At 37.8% G+C, this 18,605-nt stretch overlaps 2 protein-coding genes and 1 pseudogene across 5 annotated transcripts; 1 reads left to right on the top strand and 2 right to left on the bottom strand.

The window, feature by feature from the left end:
• Positions 1-372: 372 nt before the first annotated feature.
• LOC133710055 (flavonol 3-O-glucosyltransferase F3GT2-like) lies at positions 373-2,325 on the bottom strand. The gene is made up of 2 exons (XM_062136030.1): positions 1,715-2,325; positions 373-1,617 (listed from the first exon to the last, which is right to left on the bottom strand). The coding sequence occupies exons 1-2, from the start codon at positions 2,217-2,219 to the stop codon at positions 728-730; spliced, it is 1,395 nt and encodes a 464-aa protein (XP_061992014.1). The 5' UTR covers positions 2,220-2,325; the 3' UTR covers positions 373-727.
• A 5,459-nt stretch (positions 2,326-7,784) lies between these two features.
• Positions 7,785-12,990, bottom strand: LOC133710988 (uncharacterized). 4 transcript variants are annotated; one of them, XR_009846989.1, is made up of 10 exons: positions 12,322-12,556; positions 11,303-11,338; positions 10,630-10,749; positions 10,478-10,542; positions 10,259-10,370; positions 9,878-9,999; positions 9,498-9,689; positions 8,767-9,105; positions 8,187-8,528; positions 7,904-7,978 (listed from the first exon to the last, which is right to left on the bottom strand). XR_009846989.1 is itself a non-coding variant. In XM_062137148.1 (7 exons), the coding sequence occupies exons 2-7, from the start codon at positions 12,625-12,627 to the stop codon at positions 7,898-7,900; spliced, it is 444 nt and encodes a 147-aa protein (XP_061993132.1). In that variant the 5' UTR covers positions 12,628-12,744; positions 12,881-12,990; the 3' UTR covers positions 7,785-7,897. The 4 variants fall into 4 exon arrangements, 2 of the variants coding, with proteins under 2 accessions (XP_061993132.1, XP_061993131.1); XR_009846990.1 differs by having other exon boundaries at positions 9,498-9,667; XM_062137148.1 differs by lacking the exons at positions 8,767-9,105; positions 9,498-9,689; positions 9,878-9,999; ... (1 more) ...; positions 10,478-10,542; positions 10,630-10,749 and adding exons at positions 12,569-12,744; positions 12,881-12,990 and having other exon boundaries at positions 7,785-7,978; positions 8,187-8,249; positions 8,469-8,528; positions 12,322-12,466.
• A 1,202-nt stretch (positions 12,991-14,192) lies between these two features.
• On the top strand, positions 14,193-17,329 carry LOC133711823 (anthocyanidin 3-O-galactosyltransferase F3GT1-like; annotated as a pseudogene).
• Positions 17,330-18,605: the final 1,276 nt, after the last annotated feature.

Genomic DNA, 18,605 nt, shown 5'->3' with positions numbered 1-18,605 from the left:
TTTAAGGGCCTATGAGGGACCAGTGCATCTTATCCGCATGTATTATATTTAAAGATGAAATTATAACAACTTAAAACTATGTATTTGTATTCTGCCGTCAAATTCACTTGTCCTTCATAGTCTCTTACAAATTATCTCTTAGGTGAGCGGTCATTAGGTTGTATGTATATAAACCTCTACAAAAGATAAAAATAAAATCAAGACTAAGTAGTTATCCTAAACCTTTTTTGTGAAAATCGTTGTTATCCTAAAAATTATTACAAGACTGAGTAGTTATGAGGGGTCAATAGAACTTAGCGAGTAAATCATCGATGGAATACAACATGGTTAATAAGATTATATACTAATGGTCTACCCCTTACTAATTAATACTTGAAATTAACTTCTTTTTTATTGAATATCAAACCTCAACAAAGCGAGGTAAAATTTTATTAAAATGAAAAAAGATTCAAGCATGAGGGGAGGACATACTCTTACCAGAAACAACATCGCATCCTTCACAAAAACAAGTAAAACGCCAATAGACAAGGAAGCACCACAACCAATGCCAAAACAAAAGAAATCATCTAAAACGAAAATTAAGAATACCTAATTCACCGTTCTTATGATTTTAGGTCATGAACCAGCTATGTCATGATATTCTTGTTAATCTTTCACCCACCTGAAGACCAAGACATACATAGGAGGGATACAGATCAATGAGAATTAAACTTAGTTCACTTGGTCATCAAGCTTTGATGATCTCTACCAAAGCTTTCAAGTTTTGAGCTGACCTCCCATTGGGTCCTACAGCCTCTTGAGCAAGCTGTTTAAGGACTCCAATTCTCTGTCTCATCTCTTTTCCTTGTTCAAGCGATAAGACTTGTTCCAGTGCCTTGACTGCTCCAGTTTTAGTGAAAACGCCTCCCTCAATTCTCACACCAATTTTCCATACCACTTCTACGCTCCGCATATTTATGTGTTGATCAGCAAAACCAGGCCTCCCAATCATAGGAACACAACAACTTACACTCTCCAAAATCGAGTTCCAACCACTATGTGTTACGTGCACTCCTATCGAGGTATGATTTAGGATTTGCTCTTGATTCACCCACGAAACTATTTTTCCTATCGATAGCTTATTTGTTCTTTCGATAAATTCTTGTGGAAAGTCTTCCAGGTTTCCCCTAAATGACCAAAGAAAGGGGAATCCACCTTCCTCTAAAGCTTCAGCTAATGCTGCTACCTCCATGGGGGGTAGTGCCCCCAGACTTCCAAAGCTGATGTATGCTACCGACGCAGGCTCGTGGTCGTCCAGCCATTGTAAGCATACATCCTCCTCCTGCTCCTGATCCTCATCATCTGATACTACTGATTGTAGTGGCCGGACAAGATGTAGTGGACCAACAAGGATCAACTTTTGGAGTCTTTTCTTCAGTTCCTCAGTAACTTTCAAGTCCATTGTTTCAAAAGAGTTGACGACAACCGCAGCTGCTTGTGGCAGCTTCTGTCCCATTTTATGCAACATTCTTGCAAATGGCGATTCTATTTCTCCAAATACAATCTCCTTGGGTAAGTCAGATGCTCGAAACTCATCGGAGAATCCCGGAAGGAACTCCAGGGTTTTGTTTTCTTGTCCTATGTACGTACAGAATAGAAAAACACATGAGTGAAAATTGTTCTACATATTTATTGATGTAAAAGGGAAAAAAAAAAAAACACAATACATCCTTACTAGGAGCTCCCACTTTATCTCTAATTATATCAGTCTCGATATGAACAAAAAGTGAGCGTATATCACCAATCCATGAGGTCACCCAAGGGACGTGCATTTTCTCGGCTATGTCTGCAGCAAACCAGAATAATGCATCCGAAATCAAGCAGCCAAACTTGTGTCCTGTTTCAGCCTCCACCTCTTTGATTGCCCTCTCGAAGATCCGAGGTGCATTGTCAATAAACAACTCAACGTGCTCCCGTTGTGGATTTCTGGAGAGAGGTATGTAGCCATCTGGTAAGCCATCCCATACGTTGTAAGGCTTTATATTATCACAGCCCTTGTTGCCGGAACCTGAGAAGAGGGAGCTATTTGATCTAGAAATGTTGAAGAAGGTGAACTGCATATCCGAGGCAACAGTTGAAAGGGAACGTACAAATCGAAGAAGAGCGGTGGGATGGGAGGTGAATGGAAAAACTAAGACTGCAACATTTCGAGGACTAGTACTAGCAACTTTGTGGCTCATTATGAAAAATTTCAAGGTAAGAAGTGAAATGAGGATCGGCTATGAACTTTGAGGAAGGGAAGACTGAGAGAGAACATATATATAGGACTGAATGAACATAAAAGTCTTTTGTTCTCTCTATTTAAACAGTTGGACCCCAGGTTACATAAATGCTATGTGTGGTTACAGTAAAATAAAGTATATTGTGTGGTTACAATGAAGAAGAGTTCTGGAATGAAATAAAGGCAACCTAATTCTCAGTATGGGATTCAATAATGGAGCCATGCGATTCATGTCGCGTATACGAACAAAATGCCAGATATGATGGAATGAAATAGAAGATGTTGATGTAAAAAACAAATGCTGTAAACTGCAAAACTTGAGAGATATATAGCTAATGATCTTGAATTCTTGATGTAGATGCATGGGAACTTTGCAAAACAAATCGATTACGTAGACATGATCTGATGCCTAGATGAACATCAAGATATTGATCTTGATTATTTTGAGGAAATAGTAGTTTGAATTTTACAATAAGGACGTATGGTATAATCTACTTTGACACTGAAAATTTTCGACCATATATGTGTAATTAACCAATACATGCATCAAACATTCACAACAATTCATTTAATAATGTATGTATTTAAACAAACAGGCATGCTCATATAAGAGACAGTTTTAAGGAATTGTGAGAGACAAATGGATCTGAGCCACATGTATTAAATTTAAAGCCTGAAATTACAAAAACATAAAACTATACATTTATTTACAGTCGTCAGATTCACTTATTCCTTACAGTCTCTCAAAAACTGTCCCTTACCTGAGTAGTTCTGTAAAAATAAAATAAAAAATAAATAAAAATAAAAAGCTGCTAAGGAAAAGCACCTAAAGTTTTTATACATTCATCTTCACTTTGAAACCAAAACAACAAACTCCCAAACCTTCAAGCTTCTTATCTAGAAAGCTAAGATAATGATGTTCGATGAGCAAAACACAGAGAAAGAAGCTCACGAAATTCTCAGCTACGCTTTTGAAAATGGGATCAACATTTTGGACATTGCCGAAGCCGTGAGTGCTCTAAATGTTACGTCTGATTTTCATGACTACTTTGTTTATAATCGGTTTCGATTAAAATTAAAGTATTTGTTGCAGTAGAGAAATTTTGAAAAATGACCTTCTTTGAGTATTGAAATTGATTTATAACCTTTTTTTTCTTCTAAAATGTTGAAAATAACCATTTAGAAGGATAAAAAGTCGCAATTATCCTTATTAAATTTTGCTTAAATTTCCACAGTTCCATATTTTCTCATTCTTCCCACTCACAATAGGCTCCCTCAAAGCTTTTCTCACTTCGTTGTTCTTCCTATTCTCTTCAACAAATGAAAAGGTTTACTACAATTCCAACGACAAAGACTTCCTCAACACAATTTAAGAATACATTCGAATCATATATTTACGATTATCCTAATTATGGTCTAGGGTTTCCTTTTTAATAATAATAAAAAAAAATTATGGTCTAGGATTTCCGTTGTTTTTGTGTCAAAGATTTTTGATTTGGGTTGTTTCTACTATAATTTCCTGATTTTGTTGAGCAACAAAGGATTAGTATCGCGGTTCTTTTGAAATGAAAGTTCACGTTCATGTGGTGCATAGCATATGAATAACAATGCAATAAATAAAATAATTTAAAAATTTTCTTAGGAAGGGGTTGGATCTGTGTTGGTACTAAAACTCCAAAATATTATATATTAATTGATTTAAGTAATGGAGAGAAACATGATAGTCTATGGGGGGAAAAGAGATTGAAGAGAAGAGAGAGATTTGTCAAAGATTAGTTGTTGGTGTAGTGGCATAGTCTCCTCTTTATAAGTGGGAGGTCAATAGACTAGTTGTCTATTTATTCTATATAATAAGTATATATTACATAATGTTTCTATTATTTATTATTTTGAAGAAAAATGTTTCTATTATTTTTGAATCGACAATGTTGACTAGTGATTTTGGTTGGTAAGCCGTAAGCCTAAAGGCAGGGAAGCTCACAACGAGGCATCTAGACAACAACTTTCTTGCAAAACAGTAGCTAGCTGCTGGCACAAAAATAGCCGGAACTTAAATGGTGGGATATGGAGGAGTCAGGAGTGGAGAACCACCAGTCGGGGTCTTAAATATCGACAATATCCTCATAATTATTTTACAGTGCCAATATAAAATGTCACATCTTTATGATATTTTCTTGGGTTGACAATTACGTTCACCTATTGAATTCTATGCCTCAATTGTTGACAATTACGTTCACCTATTGAATTCTATGCCTCAATTGTTATTTTACTCATTATTCTTCATCAATATATTTAAACTTAAGAGAAATTAAACAAAATCACTACTAGAAAAACATGATTTAAGGACATTGGAAATGAGTCCTCTATTACATTTAAGGACACGCAAAAAACGTGTCCTCTATCCAGGAGTCATTATAAGTCACATACAATGACACTTTTCCTGTAATACCCCGGAAAATCCAAATTAAATTCCGTGGATTTTTAGAAATGATTTCACGATAGTAGGAGCGAGTACGAAGCTTGGAGAAGTTGTGGAATTAGTTCGAACGGTTTTATTTTCGAAAACGAACGTTTTTAGGGGGTCAACAAAGTTGACTTTTTATACGTTCAAAATTTGGGAAAACTTCCTTCATGAAAGTTGTAGAGCTCGTCGATACGAGTTCGTGGACATGTAGAACGCAATATTCGGAGTTCGTATGATTAAGTTATGAATATTTGAAAATTGGGAATTTTCTATAAATAGGAAAAATATCTGATTTTTCATTTAAGGACGAAACATTTTCATTTTTGCTGAACAGTCCCCCAGCTCTCTCCGTTCTCTCTCTTCTTTCGACCGTCAGACCCAACGGGTCTTAGCCGACCCGACCCGGATTTTCCTTCCTCCTCCGGCGTCCTCCGGCCACGACCCGGACACCATGGTGATCGCCGCTCCAAGCCCGGCCTCCCTCCGGTGTCGCCTTGCCCCGCCGCTGCCCCCAGATGGAGATCGAAGACGCCCAGCCATGTGAACCCGACCCGACCGGAAAACAACTTTTCCGGCGTTGCATGGGCCGATCGTCCCCATTTTCGTGATCTCCTCCTCATGCTGATCATCCCCATGTAAGCCTTTCATCACGATTTTGTGTATAGAACGCTAGATCATGGTTTGACTTTTTCGACGTCCCTGATTTAATCTGAAATCTGATCGGACGCACAGGATTAATCCAACTTCAACGCTTGATCTAGGACAATCTAGGCCGAACCAGGCTTAGCTCCAGGTATGGAAGTCGACCACCCTTTCATTTTGAACCAGTTTGTAGTTGGTCACTTTGCCATCTGAGGTGGTTGACCGGCGTTGACCGCCGCGTTGACCGCCCACTGACCACCGCTTGTGGCGGCGCATCAGACCATATTTCGAGTTTTCATTATCTAGGCGATGATCTATGCATCCATACGAGCGTTTTGATATATAACATGGTCATGTTAGAAAAAGTTGATAAATAGTGGATTTTCGTTTTGACGTTACTATTTAACGTTTTTACGTTTATCTTCGGTTTACGATCTGTGAAGATCTGACCATCGGTTTTGCTTCAATTTTGGATATGTTGATCGTATGACTGTCCCGGTGACTTTGTGAGGTCACGGGCGAAGATCCGACCGTTGGATCTTCGTATAATTGAGAAATAGTGATTCGGAAGGCGATTCGTGAGAATCTGACCGTCGGATTTTCATATAATTTTATGGAGATGTTTGTTAGAGTGATTCAAGAAGATCGGAGTCTTCGTGATAATTTTGGAGGATGATCCTAAAGGCGATCCGTGAGGATCCGACCGTTGGATCCTCATTAAATTCAGATCCGACCGTTGGATCATCGTATAATTTCGATCTGACCGTTGGATCATCATTAAAATTAGAATCCGACCGTGGGTTTCCGTATATGTGTGCTTTTGAGTTGTTGGCTAAGTTAAGATCATTATTGGATTAGGTGATCGATGGATTTATTTGGCGGACGATTCGTGAGATTGTTAATGGAGCTGTTAAGAAGACGCAGCTGGATTAGAGGTGAGTAAACCTCACGTGGTTCATATTACGAACCCAATATATTTAATTGCTTTATTTTGCAATCATATGAACTATTGTTGGTGTATTAGACATTCCTGTGTGAATGTCTGTATATATATTATTACGTGAAATAATATGTATTGTTGGAGTTGTGTTGAGTTTATTGTTGAGAAACAATATATTGTGAGAGGTATTGAGTTTATTGTTGAGAAACAATATATTGTGAGAGGTGTTGAGTTTTATTGTTGAGGAACAATAAATTGTTGTGATCTGTGGAGATCACTAGGTCACGAGGTGACCATGGCATCTATTAGTGAATCACGCTCTCGTACCGGGCTGGTGGTTATTAATAGTATTAAATCGTAATCACGTCTGTGGCCGGACGAGTGGTTACGTTCAGTTAGAGCTCTAGTCTGTCTGCCAAATGTGGAGTGACCTTATGAGTGAAATTGAGAGTAACTCATAAGTGTCAATATATATATGGTAACCTTATGAGGGAAATTGAGAGTAACTCATAAGGGTCTATATATATATATGAGTCTGTCTACCAAATGTTGGGAAATCTTATGAGCGAATTTGAGAGTAACTCATAAGTGTATATATATATATATGAGAGTGAGTGATCTTATGAGCTAAATTGAGAGTAACTCATAAGTGTCTACATATATATATGAGAGTGAGTGATCTTATGAGCTAAATTGAGAGTAACTCATAAGTGTCTATATATATATATATATGAGAGTGAGAAAGTAACGTGGGTTTGTGGTAGTCTTGAAATCTAATAAATCAACAGTTCTTTCTTGTTTACTCATACTGGCTGTAAAAAGCTTACCGGGTTTTGTGTTGTTGCAACTCCCGGTACACTATTCAAATTGTGTAGCGGGTAATCCTACAGGACAGGAGAACCAGGACGGTGATCGCGCGGTTAGAGCAATTGTTAGAGTTTTACAACAATTGTAAGTTGTGAGGTGTGTTATGCTCATTTGAGCTTTATAATATATTGTGAGAGTGAATTGTGATAATGAACTCGAAGTTTCGAGATTTGGTTTTTTGTAATTGTAATTATTCAGGTTTCGGATTTGAATTTATCATTCAAAATCCGGGGCGTGACATTTCCAGTGTCCTCTTTTCCCTACGAGGACACTTAAATTGTGTCCTTAAAGACCAAAGTAATGTGTCCTCGTATCCAATAGAGGACACATAAAATGTGTTCTCACATCAATAAAAATGTGTCCTCTTTTCCCTACTACGACACATAAACCATGTCCTCAAAGGTGCAAAATAAGTGTCCTTGTATCTATTAGAGGACAATAAAACGTGTTCTCATATTGATAGAAATGTGTCCTCTTTTCCCTACAAGGACACATTTCTTGTGTCCTCAAAACAAAATCAAAGTGTCATCCTTTGCTTGTAAGAACTCATAATATGTGTCCTTAAAAGTTGAACACTATCCAAAAAAAAAAAAAAAAAAATCCAAAGCATCTGAAAACCACCAAAAGGATTGTATTACTCACTCAAATATGTTAATATACATACAAAAAAAAGTCTGAAGTGACTACAAAATGAACCAGAAAAAATAACTTAATGAATACTATACTAATCTTCTGATTGGATATCAACCATGAATAACTGCAGCACTGCATTAACTCCAATGATATCTCCTTGCCAAATAATATCCTAAACAAACAACCCAGAAAACATACATTTAGATAACTGCTAGAATGTATTATATACCTAGCAGCCATATAATATTATCAAAGAACACAAGAATCCTCAAGTCATTCCTTACTAAGAATTGGGAACAAAGAAGTAAATAGTAATTACTGCAAGGGCTTGTTTCATAAATTTCAGACTTAAGAGATGGATTTATATTCTAAACATGTACCTTTCGATATAGAGAAACAAGCTGTAGCAAAGCCACCATGGGTTTCAACTGCTCTTTGCTCTCCTATAAGCAGAACAAGTGTTTAATAATATAATTAGAGCACAAGTAGATATCCAGCAAGCTAGGCCTGCTATCTTGATAGAGAACTTCAATTTCTATCCAACTTCAATTTCTAGCTCCACAAAGATAGAGAAAATGTAGGTTGAGCTTTTCACCCATTCTTATATTCTTGGCTAACACTCAAGTATGAAAATGTAATCGAAATTGGAAAAAGAAACATACTAAAACACTTTGTAAGAGCTGTTTAGCTATATCATTATCCTCAAAGAGATTTTGTACGGGCTGCAATACAGAGAAACAAAGTTAAGCTAGCAGTAAATAATAGAACTGACAGTGGATTTAGTCTCAGAAGACAGATCTAATGTAATGGCAAAGAATCCTTGGGCAAAATCAAACACGCAGCTAAATATACATTGTACATGTATAGTTAGCTCTCATATGAAATAGCGTACATGAAGAAAGAAAAATAATAAGCACTCTCTTGCATAAAAAGTAAAACCTCAGTATAAAAGCCACAGACATGAATAATTTTATAAAGTTAGCATCTATGTTGCTCGCAATTACTTTGCTAGCAATATCTTCCCTGTTCCCGGGGGTCCATAGAGAAGAAAACCCTGGAACACTTCAATAAAATAAGGAAGAAGACTCTTAGCATGATAACATTACTAGGGTGCATAAAAAATTTACTGAACATGTCACTAATAATATGAAGTCAGTAATACTATATAAAACATGCCTTGGGTGGTTTGATGCCCACTCTAAGGAAGAGCTCAGGGTTCATCTGACCAATACTTTGAAGTGACTTCAAATCATCTTCAGTTTTCCCAAACTCCCTTAGCTCCTCGCAAGTATTGTCGCACTGCAAAACCCGAATCAAGCAATTCAGACCCAAAAATCCCTAATACCATCTAAAATTTCCCCATTCACACAGAAAACCAGAATCTAGGTGAATTTATATATCTTATAAGTCACTACTTATGAAGGATTATCATGTACTTAATTTGGGTTATCTGTCCTAAAACACTACCACATTTATGAAAAATTTACAATATATAGTTCTCAATACATAAGATACATAGACAGAAACAAATACCTATTTAATCTTCTCAATCAATCTGATATAGAATATTAAGTCCAAAAGCAAAACATAAAAAGCAAAAAAAAGATAAGGATCCAGTTTTAGGCGTCCAGCTGAAAGACCAATATAAGCAAAACTGTTGGACGAAAAGAATAGATACAAGCAGAACTCACCCCATTTCCATGATCCCTTTCCACCAACTTCGAAGGCGAAAGAAAGCCATCACTGCATTTTGAAGGCAATATTTCTGGAACTTACTTGAGATCTGGGCTAGTTTAATTATGTGGAGGGTCTATTGAGTATGACTATCTGAGCTGGTTGAAGCCTTTGATACCTTCAGAACCTGCTACAATTCAAGGTTGTGGCTTGAAGAGATACATAAACAAGAAGCTAAACGTTACAACGAAAACCACTTCACAGAAACATGCAAAACTGGGTGCATCAATATTAGACTCCATACTGTTCCACACACATCCAATACTTCAATTCATAATTAAAAAAATACAAAAAATACAAAACAAAGGAAGGAACATGAGAACGTAATAGTGCTTACAATAATATACTGAGTGCATCAACTCTATCTTTGCCAGAGCCGCCACCACCACACGACAGCCCCTTCCATTGCTGCAACCTCTTGATCTCTCTCCCTCATCTTTCACCTTCCAACCTCCTCCTCTGCCACCACCAATGCCAAACAAACCACACAACAATCACAAAAGTCAATTATATACAACCACAGAATCCCATCTACCAAAAAACAAGAAAGACTCAAATTTCGCATTTGCTTACACAAAAGCGCTGAAATTGAACCTAGAAACCAGCAAATTGGACAGTGACAAAGAGAAACTAAAGCTGCAATGCAAAATTTGATTTATCTCAACTTAGAAATTAACAGGGGTCCAATTATTGTTCCTGCAAGATAACAAAGCCGAACCTTAGAGATAGTAAGGGCTGGATTCCATTGCTCTTTGAGGATATCAAGACAAATGCTTCCATTGCTGTTGGTATATGGGTGGAAGACGGAAGACCTTAGTCCTAAATGCAACCTGAAAAATTGAAACACCATCATCTTTCCGACCCAAAAAATAAATAAATAAATAAAGCATACCCTCATAAACACAAGAACACAAGAATCCTCAAGTCAGATAATCACCTTAGAGAGAGTGGTTGCTTATGCGAGACCATAGTCTGTACCCTAGAAGAGGCATCAAGATATTGCTGCTCTTCATACTTCCACACAATCAATTATCTGTCCTCATTATCTATAGATGCCAATAGTTAACAAAACATAAAATCCATACTCACTTGTTTTCAACCTCTTTGACCTGGCATGATCACATTTATATTTTCTCTCATTAACCTTCTCAGCAGCAGCTTGCTCTAAGAACCATTTTATTCCTCTTTTCGGATTCTTAGCTGCCAGCTCTGCATTCACACATATAATTCAATTAAAATTCTACACCATCATACCCACTGACAATCATTTATTGATAACCCTAATCACAGCCACACCATCTTTACATACCTAAACTGAATAAAATGAAAAGGTTCTTCAGATTAGGTTTGTTATCATAGGGTAGAAAGTTCTAAAAGCTACCAGTAAACGTTACTATAAAAGCTACCAGTATCACTCTGTTTTATTTAACTTTCAAAAAGTACTGACAAAGTCTTTGAAAGGACATATTACTTCTAAACGTTTCACTTAATGATTTCTATTGTTGTATAACATACAATTGACATTTCCAAAAAATGCACTGAGCAAAAGAAAGTTGAATTAGGGCTGAAAAGAAAACTTTGTTCTAACTGCAGTTAGTACATTCAAATGAATCCCCAAATCATAAAGAAATTGTATATCGCGTAGCTAAGAAGAAAGAAAACTGAGATTCAACGGTCATGTTGATCACTATAAACTAATAATGTCCAGATTTAATATTAATGTCCCAAAGGAAAATCTGGAGGATGGGAAAGAAAAACTTACTGGAACCCAAACGAAGAAGGCGAGCTCAAATGCATTCTACAAGGTCCAAAACAGTAATGTTAGTAATGTATTCAAGTTTGGTTCAACTGTAGGGCTCAACATTTATCAGTAAGAATTTTGGGAGTGATTTAGTCAAACACTCCTTAAGGACAAACTTTAAAAGACAAATACTATAGCTGCATCTATTCGAAGTAGGCTGAACATGGTGCTGCAGATGCAAATTCATTAGCTTAAAGCAATGAGTAGCACATGACTAAAAGTGATCATGATCTTCAAAGTTCAATCACATGCGAAGAACAAGACCAGGAACCTACCAATCACAACCACCCTTGTCTTTAAAACAGCGATCATTTACGGATGGGATGTGCACAAGTTGTAGCATTCTCAAACAAAATAGGAACAGAAAAGAGATAAACAAAGGAAAAACCTATTAAGCTTTTTGACAAGCTATTAGCATGCATGCTCATTATCCTATCCGAAGTAGGACGCAAACTGTAGGACTGAACCTTTGATCTAAGCATGCTTTATATATTTCAAGTTTCATGTTATTACTTTGTATTCGCCTTATGGCTTTTTGCTCATTTGGCTTTATGCCATCTGTTTTTGGTTGAGGGGTTTTGGTTCATGTCCCCGCCTCTTTGTTTGTTCTTGATCATGGTATTCAAATTCCAATCCTATGTGAATGATTTTAACCCAAAAAAAAAAAAAAAAAAATCATGTGGAAGACATAAAACCAGCAACTTGCCAATCACAACCAGCCTCCTCTTCATCACTGTGTAAATGTCTAATTAGATGTTTCACAAGTTAAAATATTTTCCAAAATTAGTGCAGTTAAAAAAAGAGAGAGAAAAAATCTAATCCAATCTCTTAGCGAGCTATTCAGAGTACAATACATAGTATTCAGAGATAAGCCAACACTTTCGAACTCTGAACTTAAAAAAACAATAACATCCAATTGCAAAGTAGTCAATAATGGCGACAAACAGAGAAAAAAACATTAAAAGTTCTCAGTTTCTTACCACATCGCCTTGAGAAATTCCAAGTTGGGCAAGAGAAGAAGCAAGTCTGGTGCATCGTTCAAGTGTCTGTCTCCAAGTGTAGACGATGTCTCCATACATAATAGAGGGTCTGTCCCTGTAGACTATGGCTGAGCGCTCCAGGAAGCTGATCGGAGAAACCAACTTTAAGCTCAAAGACCCGAGTTGGAATCATGGGTCCAATCCAGATCTCACAAAAGTTACAATCTTGATGATTTTCAACACTCACCTTGATCGTATCGATGGGTTGGATGACGCAGGGAGCGAGCATACCAGAGACTCCGCCATTGATGAAGGGCTTAACGGAAAGATCTGGCAGAGGTTCCTAATCGCGTCCGCGACGCACAACTCGTCGTTCACTTCAATGGCATCGTGGAGGGGGTCGGAGGCTTCTAGGGACAGCAACTAGGTTGGAGGTTTATGGAGAGACAACAGGAAGAGCATATAGGAGAAAGCCACCGTCAGATTATGATATGCATAGACCATATAGATAAGGCAAAAAGAAAAGGGTATAGACAGATCTGGAAGAAGAGAGAGTTACCCATCTGTGGTAAGATCTGTTTCGCTCAGAGCTGAAGAATCAGAGCTCCAATGTGTTCGATGAGAACAGAGAGAGCGAGGGGTCAACTGAAAAATAGAGGCCAAAGTGCGAATATGTGTTGGAAAAAAAAGGTGGGAAGTTCAAATTTTGACAAAAAAAAATTAGGCGGGCGAGCAAACTATTGCTCCTGTTTTTTTAACTCGTCCTCATAAGCTTATTAGGACTCAATGAAAAAAAAGTGTCCTTATATGGTGTCCTTATATGTGGTTTTTCTAGTAGTGAATTAAGTAAAAAATTCATCGAGTATATAAAAGTGACTCATCGCGAGTATTGGTTAGAAGAGGCACCTGTTATTATTCAGGATGTACTCTATGAGGATTCTTGTACTAGTACTCGAGGTGAGGGTTATATGTCCCCCTCGGTGTACAATCATCCTTCTGTTATCAATAATATTCGGGCGTGGGGCTGAGCCTCCCCGTAAGGCTGGGTTCCAAACCCCTTCAAAAAAAAAAAAAAAAAAGTGACTCATCGCATTTATATTTTTTCGCTTTTTTTAATATTTCTATCCATTTTTCTTTGAATTTGAATCTTTTTTTTTTTTTGAAGCAAAGAGGTATTTCATTAATTAAGCTGCTCAATTGAGCCTTGTACAATCATAGTGTAGAACATCACGTAATAACTCTGCCGCATGATGCAGCCATACAGAAGCATGCTCCAAATCAAAACCAATTGCAGCAAGCCGATGTGCAACTCCATTGCAGCTTCGGGGAGTATGCATTAGCTGAATTCCTTCAAGTTGGTGCCAGACTTGCTTGATATCATCAATGAGACCACCATTTGCCAACAAACTATGATCATCACACTGAATTTCCGCAATAGCTTCTGAGCAATCGCTTTGAATAAGCACATTTTGTTGTTGTTTGAATTTGAATCTTGTTATTTCTACTGCACGCTATATTTTAGTCAGTGATCACAACCTCGTTTTAACTTGATTGATAGATCAGCTGCATGTTTAGGTTCTCTCACTCCTTTTCTAAAAATCAAACTACTATTCCTCATGAGCTGGGGTCAGGTCATTTAATGTCATAATTTTCAGCTACTCTTGTGTACTTTGTCAATCTCTATTCAAAAAGAAAATTGTACTTTGTTAATCATGTACGTCCTCTCTTTATAATCTATATATATATATGTTCTGTCTTGTATTGCAACCAAAAACTGGCTATTGCTTTCTTTCAGTCTTCCCTTCCACAAAGTATTAGTCGATCCGCTTCATTTTAGTTCATTTTTACTTGAAAGGCTGAAAGTTTGCACAATGAGCCATAAACTTGCTAGTTCTAATCCCCAAGCCCTTGTGGCCGTTTTAAATTTTCCATTTGCCTCCCATCCCAGCTCTCTTCTCCGATTTGTAGTTTTGCACGTACCATTTCGGCCGTGGCCCCTGACATTGAGTTCACCTTCTTCAGCACTTCTATAACAAATAGCTCCCTCTTCTAGGGTTCCAACCAATGTTTTAAAACGCTGAGGCGTAGGCTGAGGCTTTTTTCAGTGAGCCTCAAGAAGGCGTTCGCCTTGAGGCGTAAGGCGTAAGCCTTACGTATAAAAGACCTATATTGATGTAATTATTACTCTTATATATACCACATTATTATTATAAAAGAATGATAAGCATTTGGCCAAATGACATGATAGACTAGTATTAAAGCTGATCTTAACAAACTAGAAAAGGCATGCAGGATGGTAACATGTTGTTCCTCAGTCACCCTTTTTCATTCATATTGGCTAGATTCAACATAAATCAACGTATGAATGCTCATTTTCATTAACTCTGCTGTAATCAATGGTTTCGGTTAACTGAAAGTTCTGGTTTCCTCGAAAATAAAATTTCCTATGGACATATGGTTAGAGAAAATCTGTTGATACTTTATAGTTTCTATGGTTGATGCCCCACTAGTACTAGCTTTGACAGTGGGTTTTCTTGGGTGGGCATATCAGGCACTAAAGCCTCCCCCTCCTAAAATATGAGGTTCACCTGGTGGTCCTCCTGTCACTTCACCTAGAGTGAAACTCAGTGATGGTAGATATTTGGCCTACAGGGAGTTTGGAGTGCCTAAAGAAGAGGCAAAACACAAGATCATCATCATTCATGGCTTTGGCAGTTCCAAAGATTTGGCTTTACCTATTGCTCAAGTATGAATTTACTCTGTTTTTATATTGATGCATGCCTTGTTAAAAAAATTTCAAGAATTGGGCCAGAAATTCTGCAACACTGAGCTGATATGTTGGATAGCTGATCTTAACAAAATAGAAAAGGCCAAATGATAAGCACTCCCAAGGGGCTAGTATAAAAGAACTCAAATTTCAGCTAGCAATTCAAGAATAAATCCCTACCAATAAGAAATTGCATCCACTTATATCATAAACAAAACACAAATGATACACTTGACAGAAGAAAAGTTCCGCTACAAGTACATACAACTTCAACTAGTTAACTAAAGAAAAGGCAAAAGACCAAGTACCTGGTTACAAGTAGCCAATGGAACAAGAAGAGATGGAAATTCGGCGAGAAATTGAAGTGGCAATCAAAGTTCTGATTGAAGACACAGATAGGAAAAACAGTGAAGACTCTCGACCTGGACTGCAACAGGAACATCTGTAAAATGAAGAGCCAACATGTCAATGCAATCGACCAAAGAATCCAACATCTTAATTAGCTAATTTATTCACAAAAGACTGAAATATGACAAATATCAAGATTAAAACAATATTCAACACTAACTATTCCAAAGATTGAGATCAGATTCAGATCGAGAGAGAGAGAGTGTGTGTGTGTCGAAATCGATACCTTCAGATTGAGACTCCAATACCTTCAAATTGACTGCTGCGAATCGAAATCGAACTCTGGGTTAGGGATCGAATTTGCTGCCCGCCTCGAACTCCTACCTTCAGATCGAACTCGGCTCTCACACTCGCAGCAACCTAGAGAACCTTTAAACCACAATCGTTTCAAAACGACGTCGTTTCTCTTTTGTTGTTGCGCCTGCGCCATTGGCGCCTTGGGTGTCGCTTTCAACACCTTTCACACCTTGTTCGACGCCTCAACAGCGTCATCGCTTACCCATCGAAACCCAATCAATTTCATGCTTGATTTCCGCCTTTTGAGCCTTAGGCGCGCTTTTTAATTCATTGGTTCCAACAACAAGGGCTTGGATAATGTAGAGCCTTACAATGTATGGGATGGTTTACCGGAGGGTTATGTTCCCCCTCTGGACCTCCGCTGGAGCAAATTGGGTTGTTCCTTGACAAGGCACCTCAAAGCTTTGAGAGGGCAGTCAGGGCACTCAAAGAAGTGGAGGCTGAAACATGACACAAGTTCGGCTGCTTGATTTTGGATGCATTTCTCTGGTTTTCGGGGACATTACTGAGAAAATGAACGTCCCTTGGGTAACTACATGTAGTGGACCACGTCCGCTGCTTGTTCATCTAGAGACTGGTATTGTTTTTTTTATCTTGCGTCCAATACATCGATCATTTTGTATAGAGTAACTTCCATGCATAACATTACTCTATACGTACCTTTGTAGGGCAAGAAGACAAGACCCTGGACTTCCTTCCAGGATTCTCAAATGAGTTCCGAGCATCCGACTTCCCAAAGGAAGTTGTATTTGGAAACATAAAGTCGCCACTTGCAAATATGTTGCATAAAATGGGATAGAAGCTGCCATAAGCAACTGCGGTTGCTGTCAACTCTTTTGAAACAATAGACTTGAAAGTTGTCGAGGAGTTGAAGAAAAGACTCCAGAAGTTGCTGCTTGTTGGACCACTAAATTTAGTCTGGCCAGTACCATCAACACAATCAGATGATGGCGAGGAAGAGAAGGATGTATGTTACTGTGGCTGGACAACCGCAAGCCTCCATCAGTAGCATACATCAGCTTTGGGAGAGGCTTTAGAGGAAGGGGGTTCCCATTTCTTTGGTCATTTAGGGGAAACCTTGAGAACTTTCCCAAAGGATTTATCGAAAGAACATTTACTGGAAAAGTTGTTCCCTGGGTGAAGCAAGTGCAGATCCTAAATCATCCGTCGGTAGGGGTGTTTGTTACATATGGCGATTGGAAATCAGTTTTGGAGAGTGTAACTTGTGGTGTGCCTATGATTGGGAGGCCTCATTTTGCTGATCAACCACTTGATATGCGGAGCGTAGAAGTTGTATGGAAGATCGGTATGAGAGAGGGTGGCGTTTTTACTAAATCTGGAGCAATCAAGGTACTGGAACAAGCTCTATCGCTTGAGCACGGAAAAGGAATGAGACACAGAGTTGGAGTCCTTAAACAACTTGCCCAAGAGGCTGTTGGATCCAATGGGAGTTCAACTCAAGACTTGAAAGCTCTGGTAGAGATCATCAAATCATGTAGGCTTCACAGTTTAATTCATGCTGGTTTGAAACCATGATGGCCAATGTATCTGAGTTTAAATCATCTCTCAATAATTTATGTTATGGTCTCTCTAATTATCCTTCCTATATATGTCTGGTCTTCTTTTTGGTTTAATAACAATGTCGTCTTAATTTTAACCATGTTTTATTGTATTAATGCGGTACTCAAGGTGGATGTAAGGATTGAGCTACTACAAGTGCTACTTGGGCTGTAGCCTGTTGGATCATAATTCATATATATATTCGTTGCCCTAAAACATGGAAATTACTTATTCTAAGTCCAATTTAATGTTGATTAATCCAATTCCATTATTTATCTAATCTTATACTTTTGCTTAAACTTTCTGTTTATTTATATAAATATTTATTATGTTTTTTTTATCATGCTAGGAAATGATGGAGAATCATGGAAATAAAAAGTCAACTTTAACACATTTTCCTACTCTAGCTAGGGAAAGCGAGTTAAACAAGGAAGGAGGGGCGGCAGCCTAATCAAACAAACTCCAAATGATCTGAAACTTTCCAGATTCATTTCAAACATCCTAAGGATCATTTTTTATGAATGGTTCAAGAGCTATTTCGGAGTAGAAGGCCATCAAAAGATCAGTCCAATTTTCTGCCTAAAAAACAAAAAAAAAAACTGCAAATGAGGACCAGTACGGATTCCTACAGTAATTCCGGCAAAACCATGGTAAACTAAGTTTTAAAATTTTATCAGGATGATCTACACTTATCAATGAACATTTGGTATGAAGAAGTCAAAGGCTAAATCTGAAATCTTGGTGGAGATTTAATTGAAGGAAGAAAGGAGAAGAAAGTTCTCATACTTGTCATCTTGACTTTGGTGACCCAAAACCACTCCAACACTCTTCATTTTCATGTTTCCCATGCACAATAAAGAGAGCAGCAGCTCCTCTCTTCTCCTAAGACATCTTTTTCTACTCTACACTCTCATAGCTTATCATTATTTCCCTCTTTTTACTCCATCTCTTCCATAACCCTTTCCCTTAATTTTAGGATCTATTACCAATCTCGTACTCCACCTCCATGCTTCTTCAATGCTTGAGCTGCTCCCTTTTGCTTCTATTTATCATTTTACTTCTCTCTCTCTCTTCTCTATATAAGTATCCCTTCATTACACTCTTAAGGCATCACCCATACCACTCTATTACATCTTTTTCTTCCTATATTCTCTACACAATCCACTATTATCTCTTCCACAAAACCTTCATCATCACTATCATCTTCTCCACAAAACCTCCATCACCACCACCATATATTCATAATCTCCAC

The sequence above is a fragment of the Rosa rugosa genome, chromosome 5 (genome assembly GCF_958449725.1).
Source record: "Rosa rugosa chromosome 5, drRosRugo1.1, whole genome shotgun sequence".
Classification (NCBI taxonomy): Eukaryota; Viridiplantae; Streptophyta; class Magnoliopsida; order Rosales; family Rosaceae; genus Rosa; species Rosa rugosa.
Note: the sequence above shows the minus strand (reverse complement) of the source record. Positions and strands in the feature narration are given on the sequence as shown.

Coding starts and splice junctions, on each gene's coding strand:
- LOC133710055 (XM_062136030.1), bottom strand. CDS start 2,219: ATGAGCCACAAAGTTGCTAGTACTAGTCCTCGAAATGTTGCAGTCTTA. Junction 1,618..1,714: donor AGATAAAGTGGGAGCTCCTA/GTAAGGATGTAT, acceptor GTACGTACATAG/GACAAGAAAACAAAACCCTG.
- LOC133710988 (XM_062137148.1), bottom strand. CDS start 12,627: ATGGCGGAGTCTCTGGTATGCTCGCTCCCTGCGTCATCCAACCCATCG. Junction 8,529..11,302: donor CCTTCTTCGTTTGGGTTCCA/GTAAGTTTTTCT, acceptor TCTGTATTGCAG/CCCGTACAAAATCTCTTTGA. Junction 8,250..8,468: donor AGCTCTTACAAAGTGTTTTA/GTATGTTTCTTT, acceptor TTCTGCTTATAG/GAGAGCAAAGAGCAGTTGAA.